The sequence below is a fragment of the Moschus berezovskii genome, chromosome 9, assembly GCF_049115385.1.
Source record: "Moschus berezovskii isolate FMDL1 chromosome 9, NW_MosBer_1.0, whole genome shotgun sequence".
Lineage (NCBI taxonomy): Eukaryota > Metazoa > Chordata > Mammalia > Artiodactyla > Moschidae > Moschus > Moschus berezovskii.
In genome coordinates, this window is record NC_142468.1 from 97241470 (window position 1) to 97258133 (window position 16664).

General features: G+C 43.9%; 1 protein-coding gene across 7 annotated transcripts; it reads left to right on the top strand.

The window, feature by feature from the left end:
• The first annotated feature begins 256 nt into the window (after window positions 1-256).
• Window positions 257-9485, top strand: HAUS4 (HAUS augmin like complex subunit 4). 7 transcript variants are annotated; one of them, XM_055436900.2, is made up of 11 exons: window positions 257-470; window positions 1518-1645; window positions 2115-2199; window positions 4716-4858; window positions 4947-5078; window positions 5397-5531; window positions 6946-7042; window positions 7928-8073; window positions 8336-8466; window positions 8826-8894; window positions 9020-9485. In XM_055436900.2, exons 3-11 carry the CDS (start codon window positions 2145-2147, stop codon window positions 9201-9203), a joined length of 1092 nt encoding a protein of 363 aa, XP_055292875.1. In that variant the 5' UTR covers window positions 257-470; window positions 1518-1645; window positions 2115-2144; the 3' UTR covers window positions 9204-9485. The 7 variants fall into 7 exon arrangements, with proteins under 7 accessions (XP_055292875.1, XP_055292879.1, XP_055292880.1 ...); XM_055436901.2 differs by lacking the exon at window positions 257-470 and adding an exon at window positions 635-653; XM_055436903.2 differs by lacking the exon at window positions 257-470 and adding an exon at window positions 673-847.
• The last annotated feature ends 7179 nt before the right edge of the window (window positions 9486-16664 follow it).

The window sequence follows — 16664 nt, forward strand, 5'->3', positions numbered from 1 at the left end:
CATTTAGCGTAGTCTGACTCATTGTGGGCCCTCAGTAAAAGCTGGCAATTATTACCATCTTCTCAACATTTTCCCTCACCGTGGGGGAGGTGCCTAGGAGAAAGGGCAAAGAAGGCAGCCTACGATGACTCCCTTTCGCAGTCCGGACTCCAAACACCCACTCCTCTGGCAGTTGCAGGACTAAGGGCGCGCGCCCGGCTGGGGGCGGAGCCTGCCGCTCCCGCCTGGAGCGTGGCCCCGCCCCTCCCTCCCACGCGGCCTCCCGGGCGTTTGGGGCCCTTTCCCCTCCCCCGACCTCCCGCGCTGTCTGCCCAGGCCTAGCCCTCCGCGGCCAGAGCTGCTGCCGGATCGAGAGGTTTCGGAGCCCGGGCGCGGGCGGCGGTCCAGTGTTGCGGCCACCGCCTGCCCACCTGCCCGCCTCAGCCCCCTCGGCACTGCCTTGGGAGCTTCAGCTGCCCCTTGCTGTGCAGGTTTGCTCCGGAGGGTCGGCGGGCGGCGCTGCGGGGAGGAGGAGCGCTGGGAGAGTCTAGCCGGCCAGTCCCCGGTCTCCGGCCGCCGAGACCGCCCTCGCCCTTGGGAATCCTTGGCTACCCAGACGGAAGGAAAGTAGGCGCCGGAGAGCCCGCTCCACATTTTGATTCATCTCGGGCCCTGTAAGGGTCACATCTTGTGAAAATACCTGTAAAATCAATTTAACGTTCAGTGCAGCGTGTAAAGACAGCTCTAAGAATTTAAAAGACGCCTGAGTCAGAACATTTAAATGCTTGGGTCCTTGTAGCAGCGTTTTAACACGTCTGAGTGCAAAGGGTGGAGAATCGAGCCCGATTGCCGCCACCGTTCACGCCCTGTAAGACTTTAAAAGGGTAAAGACAATCACCCTAAAAGCCCCAAGAGGGCAGTTCCCCTAGGGAGGGAAGAACAGCTGACTTTTTTGAAATTTGGGTTGGTCCTCATTTCCGTGAGCGAAGTTTGCGCCTGCAGAATTTATTTGCAGGCTTAGATCCTTGATAAACAGAATCGCTAAAACACTGAGCTTAACTAAGTAGTGGCTTTTGTTGACAAGTCGATTGTGTTATTAATTCTTAGTGTCTCATCCAAGGCAGGAGTCGTTATCTCAGTTTTGCAGGTGGGAAAAAGTTTGGCACAAAAAAGCATTTCCCTTAAATGCACACAGAGGCAACTGGGCTGAGCTGCAAATTAAGTCTAAGTATTCCGACTCCTCTAGACCATGTTACAAAACAAATGAGTAGTTACTTTGATGTTACTCATAAAACCAGGAAGTAAACCAAATGTTCTGTGAACATGAAGTGTTAAATCTTAATAACCTATGTCTGTTCTGCTTTGGGAGGCTCAGCTGCTCTTTCAGAGTTTGATAATTGACAGAGAGGAAGGTTGGAGCAAAAAAAAAAATAAAAGGGTGGGGGGCGGGAATAATGTCAGGGGAAAAGTTTTGTCTCCAGAGTCCAAACTAAATGCCCATCTTTACCTCCTCTTTGTGTTGATGGCATTCTTTTCAGTGTACTCGGCGTTCTGACGAAACACTGAGGGCTCACGTGGCCAGGCCTCAGCCACATGAACACACCTTTGTGTTCTTCTCCTGGCAATGACCTCCCTGTCAGTCATCCTGTCATGCTGTTTCCTCCAGGTGCTCTTTCCTAACGCTGTTATGTGAAAACCAGTTGTTTTCGTTCAAGTGTGGAATGATGTGTCACTCCTGAAGGATGTTTCTAGAGTTAATGATCAAAAACTACCAACAGATCTCAGATGAAAGGACAAGTTAAAGAAGCACAAGTAACTCTTGTGGAATTTGATAGCTGAGTTATTTGGAGGAAAAAAAACAGACTGATTTCTCCCCCCTCCCCTTCCCCGGCTCAGTTTTAACGGTAGACATAATGGTAGGGGGCGGGGGGCATCCTTCTGTTTAGTGAATTGGAAAGTTTTCTTTCCCAAGGAAGCTTCTTTTCATACAGGACCCAGGACGTTCGATATAGTCCCTCCCTGTAAGAGGTGTTCCTCCTCCCCAGCTTGTAGACGACACAAATTTGAACCCAAGGTAGTTGTCTCTCTGGGGCAGCCAAGCCAGTTTATTTATCTTTTTGCTTTCTTTTACTCAGTTGGACAGATAAGAATCATCAGAAAAGCAGATGGCATCCGGGGATTTCTGCTCACCTGGAGAAGGGGTGGAAATGCTACAACAAGGTAAGGGCAGCCATTTGCAAGAGGTTTGAAGAATTCTCCAGAGTGGTCTTTTTTTTTTTAAGTAATTAATTAATTAATTTTGGCTGTGCTGGGTCTTCATTGCTGCACGTGGTCTTTCTCTAGTGGGGGTGCAAGGATTTCTCACTGCGGTGGCCTCTCTTGTTGCAGAACACAGGCTCTAGGGCATGCAGGCTTCAGTAGTTGTGGCACATGGCTTAGTTGCCCTGCGGCATGTGGAGTCTTCCCAGACCAGGGATTGAACCCATGGCCACTGCACTGGCAGGCAGATTCTTAACCATTGGACCACCAGGGAAGTCCCAAAATGGTGTCATCTAGGGTATTGTCTTCTGTAATAAAAAGGGGAAATTCCTTGGTGGTTCAGTGGTTAGGACTTGGCACTTTGACTGCTGTGGCCCGTGTTCAACCCCTGGTTGGGGAACTAAGATGTTAAAAAATTTAATTTAAAAAAATTAAAAGGATTTATAATGTTCACCAGTATGGTTTCTCTCACAGAAGCCTAAGTTCCTAGGGAAACTAGAATCCTTGAAGATTCTTAAACACTCTTTTATTGAAAGACAGATTATACACACGCCTGTTCAGTACCTGCTAGTGCAATAGACTAAAATTTCAAGGTGTTCCCATGCTGTGTCAGCAAGCATATCCTGATGACAAGGGTGGCCAGTGAACTTTTGAAAGCTGTGTCTTGAATTTTCTCATATCTTATCCTCTAAAATCTCAGAATCCTTCCATATTTGAATTATTTGCCTATTTCAGATGTTTTCTATATCTTGAGTCCTTTGAAAACGTAAATCTTCTATAGTTTGACCATTTCCATATTGATTTTTTAATGCCTTGGGAGAAAAAAAAGAGATTTTTAATTTTCTAAAAGGACTTTGGTATGATGGTCCAGAGAATTAAAATGTGTTTGGTATTTGAAAGTAAAATAGAAGACCCCAGCAGAAAGCATGTGGGAAAACAGATGGGAAAAAAAAGCCCCTTGAGCATATGGAATCTGGCTATGATAAACTTAGACAACATATTAAAAAGTAGAGACATCACTTTGCTGACAAAGATCCGTCTAGTCAAAGCTATGGTTTGATGGTTTGTCCAGTAGTCATGTACAGATGTGAGAGTTGGACCATAAAGAAGGCTGAGAGCCAAAGAATTGACGCTTTCAATTTGTGGTGCTAGAGAAGACTTGAGAATCCCCTGGACTGCACAGACATCAAACCAATCAATCCTAAAGGAAATCAACCCTGAATATTCACTGGAAGGACTGTTGCTGAATCTCTAATACTTTGGTCACCTGATGTGAAGAGCTGACTCAAAGGAAAAGACCCTGATGCTGGGAGAGATTGAAGGCAAAAGGATCAGGGGGTGGCAGAGAATGAGATGGTTAGATAGCATCACTGATTCAATGAACATGAATTTGAGCAAACTCCGGGAGATAGTGGAGGACAGAGGAGCCTGGTGTGCTTCAGTGCATGGAGTCATAAAGAGTCAGACATGACTTAGCAACTGAACAACAACCTGGCTTCTTGTACTTTTTCTCATGCATGTACTGTTCTGCATCCACATGGGGTACTCAGTCTATTTACAATAAGGAGAATTTGGTTAGTTAAATTTTTTATTTACTGTTAAGAATATACCCTCTTTCAGTCTTGCTTATGCAACCAGAGATCACATCCAAAGTTGGAACTGTACATGTGTTGTTTTTTTTCCGTCCCCAAAAACTCTAGTTATTATGTGTGAATGAGGCATTTTAGGTACTGTGGTGAGTTCTACCAGAGAGTCCCTTATTCTTGATTCTCTTTGTCTAATATTTTCCAACTGTATTTCCATTTTCTAGGATATTAGTTTTTTTAAGGCTCGTTCTCTAATTCTTGATTAACGTCCTTGTATATAATATAAATGCTTGTTACTTTGAGAACTGCCTTTAGTTTATTTGTGGATTTTTTAATTTGTCACTTGTGCCACAAGACTTGAGGGATCTTAGTTCCTTGACCAGGGATTGAACCCCAGGCCCTTGGCAATGAAAATATGAAGTTCTAACCATTGGACCGCCAGTGAATTCCCTGTTTTTTTAAAAATTTCATTTGATCTAGAAAACTTCCCTACCAAAAACCTAAGGGATTTTTGGGAAGTGAGTATTAAGCTGAGAGTTATGCTCAATTATGGGGACTTCCCAGGTGGGTCAGTGGTAAAGAATCTGCCTGCCAATGCAGAAGCCTCAGGAGATGCTTCTTTGAACTCTGGGTTGGGAGAATCCCCTGGAGTAGGCAATGGCAACCCACTCCAGTATTCTTGCCTGGGAAATTCCATGGACAGAGGAGCCTGGCGGGTTATAGTCCCTGGGGTTGCAAAGAATCCTCATGACTGAGCATGAGTATGTCCACTGAACATGGACATGACTGAGCTACTGACCCTTACCTTCCCATATCTTATGCTCAATTATATAAATTGAATCCATACTACTATCTTTGCTTTTTGGTCCCTATGGGGGATGTCTCATTAAGTGTGCAGCAAACAGCTTCCTCCTTGTAACCTGAGTGAAGAGGACCTATTACAGAACCCACACTTCAGCCAACTACTGCTGAGTCTCTCACAACACGTGGACGAGAGTGGTTTAAGCCTCATGCTGGCAAAGGAGCAGGCTCAGGTAAGGGTCCTGGAAGAAGGGCTGACTGGAAGGAAGAAAAAAATCTGAGAGAGAGGGGCTCCCACCTGGGATTTTTTCGGTTTTCTAGGCGTGGAAGGACGTTCGACTGCATAAGACAACATGGTTAAGGTCTGAGATTTTACAGAGAGTCATTCAAGAGCTACTCGTGGACTACTATGTGAAGACACAAGATACAGATTTAACTTCTGAGGACAGAAAGGTGAGGCAGCAAGCATGACGTGAGCGCTGGTACCAGCTGTAGGAATGACGAGGATAGCTATGGCTTCCTTTGATTCTGTGATATGGGGGAAATAGGGTATCAAGAAAGACAGGGACTGTAGTTATGGGGAAAGAGGTGTGTTGTCAGCGTTTTGAAAAGGAAGACTGACAGGAGAAAGCACTGGCAGCTAGAAAGTTATCTAAAGGGGATGACATGTTTGGGGACTTTGAAGATATGTGAAGAACTGCTATTGAGGATGGAGGAGGTGGAATGGGAAAAAGTTTATAATAACTTTTTGCTTTTTATTCTCTCTCCCAGTTTCATGAGACCCTTGAACAGCGGCTACTCGTGACCGAGCTGATACGGCTCTTAGGTCCCAGCCAGGAGAGGGAGGTGCCTCCACTGCTAGGGCTGGAGAAGGCAGACCTTCTGGAGCTCATGCCACCCTCAGAGGTTAGGGGTTGGGAGGGGGGACAAATATTGGGACCAAAGAAGGGGAATGGCTTAAATTCTCCCATGTATTGAAACATTTTGTGGTTAAACTTTCTGTGAGAATGACACTTGTTCATGGTGGTAGAACTTAAATAAGAAAGAAAAACATTACAAGGAAGAAAGTAAGAGCTGAAATACTAAATCTAGAAATAAATGCAGTATTATTACATATAACTTGACAAATTGGGTTGGCCAAAAAGTTCATTTGGGTTTCTCTGTGAGATGTTGTAGAAAAACCTGAACAAACTTTTTGGCTAACCCAATAAATGGTATTATACCTCCTGTGCATATATAGAATATAATCTGTTTTCATTCAATATATTTTGGACTTCAAGTATATGAGTATTTTCAAATATATATTACTTTTCAAATTACTGTAAACAAGATGATACCCTCTAAGGCACTCTTTTTTTTTTAATTGAAGTATATTGATTTATAATGTTGTGTTAGTTTCAGGTGTGCAGAAAAGTGATTCAGTTAAGCCTTATATCAGTTCTTTTTCAGATTCTTTTCCCTTAAGGGTTAAAATACTGGAGTTCCCTGGGCCATATGTAGGTCCTTGTTGGTAATGTATTTTATATATAGTAGTATGTATATGATAATCCCAAGATCCTAAATTTATTCCTCTCCCCTTCCTAAAGCATTCTCTGCACAGTATCCAGGCATATAGTTAGTGTTCAGTGTCCTTATTACATATCACCAGTTTTAATCACAGATAGATTTCATTGTATAGATGTAGCATAATTTGCTCACCCTTATTGATGGATATTAATTTAAGGTTGTGTCCACATTTTTGCTGGTAGAAACCACAATGATAGGAACATACTAGTTCATATGTATCTTGGTATGATTATTTCTTAAGTGTTAGTGCTTAAAGTGGGATCACCAGGTCACAGGCCACACACATAGAACACACTGGTACATAGTGCCAAACTGCAGAGAGGCGCTTCCAGTGCCCTGCTGCTGCTGCTGCTAAGTCGCTTCAGTCGTGTCCGACTCTGTGCAACCCCATAGACGGCAGCCCACCAGGCTCCCCTGTCCCTGGGATTCTCCAGGCAAGAACACTGGAGTGGGTTGCCATTTCCTTCTACAATGTGTGAAAGTAAAAAGTGAAAGTGATGTCACTCAGTCATGTCAGACTCGTAGCGACCCCATGGACTGCAGCCTACCAGGCTCCTCCGTGCATGTCCCCACATTTTCATCAGCATGGGATCTTGACAGCTACTGTAGTCTTTGCTAACATTAATCTCCCTGATGACTCTCGATGCATTTTCTTTGGTTATCATTGAGATTGTTATCATCACGTATTCATTGACTGGATCTTCCAAGTTCCAGCTGTCTGTCTGCATCTCCCCCTTCTCTTCTGTGGCTGCAGGATTTTGTGTGGATGAGAGCCCGGCTCCCACTGGAAGTGGAGGAGCAGCTCAAGAAGAAATGCTTCACTGTGCTCTGCTACCACAATCCCAGTTCAGGTGCGTGCTGGCTGTGTCCTGTTCACGGCTGGCCTTCAGGGTTCCTGGTCTGCTCTTTTGAGAATAATGTGTTTGAATTTTAGATTTGGGACAGAAGCTGGGAAGCATTGGAAATGCTTACTGTTTTGTTCCCTTGCTCGTAGAATAAGAGTGAGGAATTTTGTGTGGATTCCCTTCGTTCAGCCAGGTGCCAAGTGGCAGTGTCCTCTTGCTACAGGGAAGGATGAATTTTTCTCAAGAGAATCAGAATGAAATAGGGAGGAAAGTTCAGGCTAATAGGTGTCCACCTTGTCTTTATTGTTTAGTTGATAAGTTGTGTCCGACTCTTTTCACCCTCAAGGACTATTGCCCACTAGGCTCCTCTGTCCACTTCCCAGGCAAGGATACTGGAGTGGGTTTGCCATTTCCTTCTCCAGGGGACCTTCCCCACCAGGGATAGAACCCACATCTCCTGCACTGGCAGGCAGATTCTTTACCACTGAGCCACCACGGAAGCCTCTTGTTTTGTCTTTATTTCTGTGATTTAAGAATCAAGGGTCAAATCTGAAATTCAGAATAAGAATGAAAGTGAAAGTGAAGTCACTCAGTTGTGTGCGGCTCTTTGGGACTGCCAGGCTCCTCTACCCATGAAATTCTTCAGGCAAGAATACCCTTCTCCAGGGGATCTTCCTGACCCAAGGATTGAACCCTGGTCTCCTGCATTGCAGGAAGATGGAGAGAACATAATTATGAGAACTGGGCTGTTTTTATCAGGCCATCAGAAGAAAACATGTAAGGAAGACAGAATCTGTAGGGCTGGATGTAGGAGAGGGGTTCTGAGATATGGCTTTCAAAAGGCAGGAGCAGTTAGGGTTTTCCCATCCAGCACTCTGTTTCTTTGCCCAGATTTGGACAGTGAAACCCTGAAAGCAGCAAAGGTGTGGAACCTCGCCGAGGTTCTGGCAGGTGAGAAGCAGCAGTGCCAGGCTGCCAAGAGCCAGCAGAAGGAGCAGATGGTGCTGCTGGAGAAGAAGAGTGCCACCTACTCCCAGGTCTGGCAGGGCAGTGGGGTGGCCTCCCTTCTCTTTTACCATGACCCCAGGGGCCCCTCTGGGAAGCCAGGGATTTTTTTTGGTCATGCCAAGTGGCCTATGGATCTTCCTCAGCCAGGCATCGAACCTGTGCCCCCTGCATTGGGAGCAGAGTCTTAATCACTGGACCATCTGGGAATTCCTAAGCCAGGGATTTCTGATCTGCTTTCTTTTCTGCTATCTTTTGTGGCTGCCCTCTTCCTCCTGCCTCCTGGGGGCTCAGGTGCTACTCCGCTGCCTGGCCTTGCTGCAGAGGCTTCTTCAGGAGCACCGGCTGAAGACTCAGTCTGAGCTGGACCGCATCAATGCCCAGTACCTGGAGATCAAGTGCAGCGCCATGATCCTTAAGCTGCGGTGAGCTGTGACCCCTGTGGCTCTGAGAGACTCCATCTCACACCCCACCCCTCCAACCCTTTCCCTCATTGCTTTCCTCTCTGCCGAGCCTGACACCCTCTGGGCGTGCAGTAAATGTCACATAGCACTGTTAGCCTTTGGATTGCTCTAAAGCTGTCAACATTCTTGGGTCTTTCATTTTAAAGCCTTCTGAAATAGGTGCTTTACTGTGAGTTAAATTGCTCAGGAATTTGGAATAACTTTGCTTATCTTGTCACTGCTCAACCCATACCTTGACCATGGGCAGGTCCTGTGTCCCATTCCTAAGTCTGCTGCTGTCCAGAATCCTCAGCTTGACATTTCTTTCCTCCCCTGGTCAGGATGGAAGAGTTAAAGATTTTGTCTGACACTTATACTGCTGAGAAAGTGGAAGTTCATCGTCTCATTAGGTGAGAAATCCCCAAAGCCTGATGCAGCTCTTCCACATACCCCGCACCCTCCAGACTCATTCATTTTTGTGCCCTTTCTGAGGAGCCAGATCCTTATATTGCATCTCCTGTGCCTGGGTTCTTAGGGACCGTTTGGAGGGAGCCATTCGCCTACAAGAGCAGGACATGGAGAAGTCCCGACAGGTCCTGAACACCTATGAGGTCCTCGGGGAGGAGTTTGACAAGCTGGTGAAAGAGTACACCCAACTCAAGCAGGCGACTGAGAACAAGCGCTGGACCCTCCAGGAGTTCAACAAGGCCTACCGCTGAGGGTGGGTGGGGCCAGGAGTCTTGGCTTCAGCAGAGGAACCATCTCCTTGTCTTCCTGCTGAAAGGACCACCTCTACCAGAGGCCACCTTCACTCAAGGGCGTGTGGGGACACTTGTCTAAAACACTATAGTCCTTTAGGCACTCTTCTGGTTTTTCTTCCTTGTTTACAATGACTGAGTCTCTTCTAGAAAATGTAACAGATTTGTATCATTTTATGTACAGTGATTTGTGTCAGCCCTGTATCCTATTTGATTATCTCCTAAATAAAGTGATGATGTTGTACCTTAGGACTTTAGTCATTTTTGTCTGGACAAAGATAGAAAAAGAACATCAAAGTCTGTATGGATAAGGAGGGAGACTTGAGTGCATGCAGAGATGGCTCCATAATGCTTACTGGAAGGCTGAGGTGTAAAAGGGCCAGGCTGGCATGTGGGGTTTTAGAGGCTTCATTCTTAGACAGCAGAAGTGGACTAAAACTGGGCTTGCTCTTGAAGAATTAGTCTCCAGACTAGAACTAGACACTCAGATGGATAGGAAACTATTTTGTCACTATGGCTCTAAGTGGGGCAGGTATAAAACTGCTGGGCACCCAGCTAGGTTACAGGAAGGGACACAAGGCGTTTGTGTTCTCACTTCCCTCTGACGTGGTTTGAGGGTTACTTCTTTCTCTGAGAGCAGAGGGTGGGAGAAGATTACCCTAGGAACCAAGCTCCCTGGTCTCTGTTTAGCTTAGAAAAAGGCAGGGCCTTGACTAGTGGGGACTACAGGGGACTTCCTTGGTGGTCCAGTGGTTAAGACTCCATACTTCCACTCCAAGGGGCGTGGGTTCAATCCCTGGTGGGGGAACCCACTTTGAAAAAAATCTGAACAGGAAATAAAGATGTCAGCTTTAAAAAAATGCCGAGGTTGGGGGTTGCTGCAAGCAGAAGCCCAAGACCACCCTCATTTAGAAGGCCCTACTCAGCTTCTCAAACCACTTTCCAGGGAGACTGTCTCAAGATGCTCTTTTGCTAAGATCATATAATGATGGTTTTGGATTGATCATAGGTAAAATTAAGGTCTTATGACTCAGCTTTAAATTTTTCTGTAAATTGTGCTTACTTCCATTTATCTGTAAGTGCTGGCCCACACAAAATGAACAAGCAATTAGGTTGTATGGTCAGGCCATTCCAGATGGCTGTTCTCTTGCTTTCCGTACCTCCCCTGCCTGACCAGTCCCTGCTTCACCTGCACCCGACTCACATGAACCTGCTTACCCCTTAGATCAGAAGGGCTCTGCCTGCTAGCTCATTAAAGAAAAACATCTGCCTTTCTAACGCTTGTTAACCTGAGGGGCTGGGAGGGATGTGGCCCAGCTACTCGTTTCCCTGGTAACTGATGAGCCAGCCTGACTTAATTCCCCCTATAAGTGGTAACCTTCTCCTCCCCCAAGTAGTGAGGACTGCTGTCATGTCTGGCCTGCCCTCTGCCATTGCAGGGGTGGGGGGTGTTTCTCTGGCACCTTTGGCTATGGATGTGTAAAATTCCCTGTTCAAGAAGCCATTGATGTCTCTGTCACTGTCTTTAGGCTCTTTCTTTGGTTTCAAGGCTGGGCTACTATGAGGCTTGCAGGCCTGTGGGGTCAGCCCAATATAGATTAATGTAAAAACTCTAAAACAGCCCATATTGCTTAGTTATACGTATAATTTTTGACCTGTTTCAGGGAAATGTTTTCAAACCTACAGAAAAGTTGGAAGAATAGTATGATAAGCACCAGGATACTGTTTACTCTTCAATTTTTATTTTTAAACTTTTAAAATGTTTTTATTTTTTGGTTGCTCCACGTGGCATGTGGATCTTAGTTCGAACCTGTGTCCCCTTCATTGGAAATGCAGGGTCTTACCTGGACCACCAAGGAAGTTTCTTTCTTCAATTTTTAAGTTATAGTTGATTTACAATGTGGTGTTAGTTTCAAGTGTACAGCAAAAAATGATTCAGCCTTCCTGTTCTATACAGCTGGTCCTTGTTTTTTAAGTGTGTATCCGTTAATCCCAAACTCCTAATTTATCTCCCCCGTCTTTCCCTTTGATAACCATGTGACTGTTTTCTACATTTTTGAGTCTGTCTCTGTTTTGTAAATAAGTTCATTTGGATCACTGTTTTAGATTTCACAAATAAGTGAAATCATGATATTTGTCTTTCTCCTTCCAACTTACTTCACTTAGCATGATAATCTCTAGGTCCATCCATGTTGCTACAAATGTCATTTTTTATTCATTTTTTTATGGCTGAGTAATATTTATATGTATATATATATTATCACATCTTTATTCCTTCATCTGTCGATAGACATTTACGTTGCTTCTACATGTTGGCTATTGTAAATAGAGCTCCTATGAACACCGGGGTACATGTATCTTTTCTCTTTTTTTTTTTTAATTTATTTGACTGCACTGGATCTTAGTTGCGGCCCTCAAACTCTTAGTTGTGGCACATGGAATCTAGTTCTCTGACCAGGGATCGAACCCAGGCCCCCTGCATTGGGAGTGAGGAGTCTTAGCCACTGGACCACCAGGGAAGTCCCACATGTATCTTTTTAAATTGGGTTTTCATCTTTTCCAGATATATGCACAGGAATGGGATTGATGGATCATATGGTAACTCTATTCTTAGTTTTTAAAGGAATTTCCATACTCTTCTCCACAGTGGCTGGTATCAATCTACATTCCTACCAATAGCACAAGAAGGTCCCCTTTTCTCCACACCCTCTCCAGCATTTATTGTTTGTAGATTTTTTGATGATGGACATTCTGACCATGTGAGATGATACCTCATTGTAGTTTTGGTTTGTATTTCTCTGCTGCTAAGTCACTTCAGTCGTGTCCGACTCTGTGTGACCCCCTGACGGAAGCCCACCAGGCTCCCCCGTCCCTGGGATTCTCCAGGTAAGAACACTGGAGTGGGTTGCCATTTCCTTCTCCAATGTGCGAAAGTGAAAAGTGAAAGCGAAGTCGCCCAGTCGTGCCCGACCCCCAGCAACCCCACGGACCGCAGCCCACCAGGCTGCTCCATCCATGGAATTTTTTAGGCAAGAGTACTGGAGTGGCTTGCCATTGCCTTCTCCAGTATTTCTCTAATAATTAGCAATATTGAGCATCTTTTCATGGCACCAGGACACTCTAAACCTATATTCAACAATGATTAACATTTTGCTTTTCTTTCTCTCTCTCCCTCTTTCGTCTCCTCCCTCCTCTCTTTTCATGGCAGTTTAGTTGCTAAGTTGTGTCCGGCTTTTTGCAACCCCATGGACTGTAACCCACCAGGCTCCTCTGTCCATGGGATTCTCCAGGCAAGAGTGCTGGAGTAGGTTGCGGGTTCCTTCTCCAGGGGATCTTCCCCACCCAGGGATTGAACCTGGGTCAACTGCATTTCAGGCAGGATTCTTTATCAACTGAGCCACCAGGGAAACCCACTCTCTCTTTATAGACAGAGTTATGTAGACCTTTTTTTTTTCCTGAACCATTTTATAAGTTGCAGACATTCTGACATTTCATTCTGTAAACACTTAAGTAGGCAACTCCTAAAAATAAGGGCACTCCCTGTATAACTAATAAAATGGTGGTCCAGTGGTTAAGATGCTGCACTTCCACTATAGGGGGCTTGGGTTTGATCCCTAGTTTGGGAATTAAGATCTTGAGCACTGCGGCCAAAAACTAAGGAAAAAAATCAATAATTTCATAATAGTTATTATTCAGGTCATATTCAGATTTCTCTAGATTTTTTTCTTGGTCTAAGTTCTAATAAAGATTCATACATAACATTTGGATATTAAGTTCAGTTCAGTCGCTCAGTCATGTCCAACTCTTTGCAACCCCATGAACTGCAGCACGCCAGGTCTCCCTGTCCATCACCAACTCCCGGAGCCTATCCAAACTCACGTCCATTGAGTCGGTGATGCCATCCCACCATCTCATCCTCTGTCATCCCCTTCTCCTCCTGCCTTCGATCTTTCCCAGCATCAGGGTCTTTTCAAATGAGTTAGCTCTTCCCATCAGGTGGCCAAAGTACTGGAGTTTTAGCTTCAACATCAGTCCTTCCAATGAATACCCAGGACTGATCTTTAGGATGGACTGGTTGGATCTACTTGCAGTCCAGGGGACTCTCAAGAGTCTTCTCCAACACCACAGTTTGAAAGCATCAATTCTTCAGTGCTCAGCTTTCTTTATAGTCCAACTCTCACACCCATACATAACTACTGGAAAAACCATAGCCTTAACTAGATGGACCTTTGTTGGCAAAGTAATGTCTCTGCTTCTTAATATGCTGACTAGGTTGGTCATAACTTTCCTTCCAAAGAGTAAGTGTGTCTTTTAATTTCACGGCTGCAATCACCATCTGCAGTGATTTTGGAGCCCCCCAAAACAAAGTCAGCCACTGTTTCCACTGTTTCCCCATATATTTGCCATTAAGTGATGGGACTGGATGCCATGATCTTAGTTTTCTGAATGTTGAGCTTTAAGCCAACTTTCTCACTCTCCTCCTTCACTTTCATCAAGAGGCTCTTTAGTGCTTCACTTTCTGCCATAAGGGTGGTGTCATCTGCATATCTGAGGTTACTGATATTTCTCCCAGCAATCTTGATTCCAGCTTGTGCTTCTTCCAGCCCAGAGTTCCTCATGATGCACTCTGCATATAAGTTAAATAATCAGGGTGACAATATAGAGCCTTGACATACTCCTTTTCCTGTTTGTAACCAGTCTGTTGTCCCATGTCCAGTTCTAACTGTTGCTTCCTACAGGTTTCTCAAGAGGCAGGTCAGGTGGTCTGGTATTCCCATCCCTTTCAGAATTTTCCACAGCTTATTGTAATCCACATAGTCAAAGACTTTGGCATAGTCAATAAAGCAGAAATAGATGTTTTTCTGGAACTCTCTTGCTTTTTCGATGATCCGGATGTTGGCAATTTGATCTCTGGTTCCTCTGCCTTTTCTAAAACCAGCTTGAACATCTGGAAGTTCATAGTTCATGTATTGCTGAAGCCTGGCTTGGAGAATTTTGAGCATTACTTTATTAGTGTGTGAAATGAGTGCAATTGTGCGGTAGTTTGAGCATTCTTTGGCATTGCCTTTCTTTGGGACTGGAATGAAACTGACCTTTTCCAGTCCTGTGGCCACTGCTGAGTTTTCCAAATTTGCTGGCATATTGAGCTCAGCACTTTCCCAGCATCATCTTTCAGGATTTGAAATAGCTCAACTGGAATTCCATCACCTCCACTAGCTTTGTTCGTAGTGATGCTTTCTAAGGCCCACTTGACTTCACATTCCAAGATGTCTGGCTCTAGGTGAGTGATCACAACATCATGATTATTTGGGTCATGAAGATCTTTTTTGTACAGTTCTTCTGTGTATTCTTGCCACCTCTTCTTAATATCTTCTGCTTCTGTCAGATCCATACCATTTCTGTCCTTTATCGAGCCCATGTTTGCATGAAATGTCCCCTTGGTATTTCTAATTTTCTTGAAGAGAGCTCTAGTCTTTCCCATTCTGTTGTTTTCCTCTATTTCCTTGCATTGATCACTGAGGAAGGCTTTCTTATCTCTCCTTGCTGTTCTTTGGAACTTTGCATTCAAATGGGTATATCTTTCCTTTTCTCCTTTGCTTTTTGCTTCTCTTCTTTTCACAGCTATTTGTAAGGCCTCCTCAGACAGTCATTTTGCTTTTTTGCATTTCTTTTTCTTGGGGATGGTCTTGATCCCTGTCTCCTGTACAATGTTAGGTTTCTTTGATTTTTTTAAAAAACAGATCTTTCCTTCCACTTTTTTTTTTATATAAAATTAACTTTCTGTAAAATCCAAGCCAGTTACCTTATAGTATGTCCCATTGTCTATTTCCTGTGGTAGCGAAGTTGTTCCTTTCCTGTCTAATATAGTAGCCACTAGCCATAAGTAGCTATTTAAATTTAATTGAAATAAAAGGAAACTTTCAGTAGGTTGGTGGTTACTGTATTAGTGCAGACAGATAACATTTACATCATTGCAGAAAATTCTATTGGACATAGTGCTATAAGCCTACATTTCCTGTAAACTGGAAGTAGGTCTTCAGGCTTTATTAGATTCACTTTAAACATTCTTGCAAAGAATACTTAATAGATGATATTACGTACTTCACATTACATCACCCTAGAGCCACATCAGGTCAGAATAGCTCACTGTTACTTATGCTGAGTTTGATTCTTGGTTAAGGTGGCAACTGCTGGATCTCATAGATAAAAGCACATTTTCCTTTTGTACTAGCATCTGGAAATGAATATCAATAATCTCAAAATAGTTCTTCCTGATAATTTACTATGGCATTCAGTATTTCCTCATTTAATTAGGTGTTCATCTTGAACCATACTAGATTTAGGTATTTGAAATAATAAGGATAATAATGAAAAAAGAAATGGACTCTGTCCTCAATATTCATAACCTATAGACAAAACTAGACATACAAAAAACACCTAAGGATATCAAGTAACAGAAAGTGCAAATAAATGTCACTAAAACCCAAGAGAATCGAATCAGGAATCAAAAAGTAGAGCTGTGGTAAGGAAAGGCAGATTTGGTTCAGATTTGTACAGACAAATTTGGGATAGAATTTTGGAAAAACTGACAAAGATGAAGACAAGGGAAGGAGCAGTATGTGAAGGCATGGAGTTAGGAATGAGCAAATCACGTACCAAAGAAAGCCTTCTTCGTCATCTTAAGGGAATAAAATTCCAGAAACATGTCCCATGGCTTCAGTCAAAACTCTGGAAAGCTGGTGTTGGAGAAATGTTTAGATACCCAACTGCCTGAGAAAGCAAAATGGCTTCTAAGGCAGTCGTTCCCAGCCTAAGCTCCCTAAATGGCATGGGGATGGACAGTTAAGTGTTTCTTCTGTTTCTAAAAGCCTAACGAAAATTGAACATTTGCCTGCCACAGTGCTGCATAAGCTACTTAAAAAAAGTCTCCAAAGGCTGAAAAACAAAAATTCTGTGCTTTGAAAAAAATTTTTTTTAAAAATTCAAAACAAAAGTATATAGGGACTTCCCTGGTGGTCCAGTGGTTAAGAATCTGCCTTGCAACAGAGGGGCATGGGTTTGATCCCTGGTCTGGAAATCAAGATTCCCACATGCCTCAGAGCAGGTTGAGCTAAACCTGTGTACTATAACTACTAAGCCCTCAAGGATCTCACGTGCTGCAACTAAGACCCGACACAGCCAAACAAATAAATAAGTGTACAGTGTAAAAGCCTGAACCACACACCCCGAAGACACACACACACCCCATTGCTCCTATTCACCTCCTTAGAGCAAGCAATTTAGTGCACATAGCACCTGACATTTTTCTAAAAATATGCAAACAAACGTACAGAATTATTAGCTCATATTACTGTTAAAGTATGGCTGCATCATAATTTAACTTCCCTTTATGATGGATATTTAGATTGTTCCCAGTTTGCT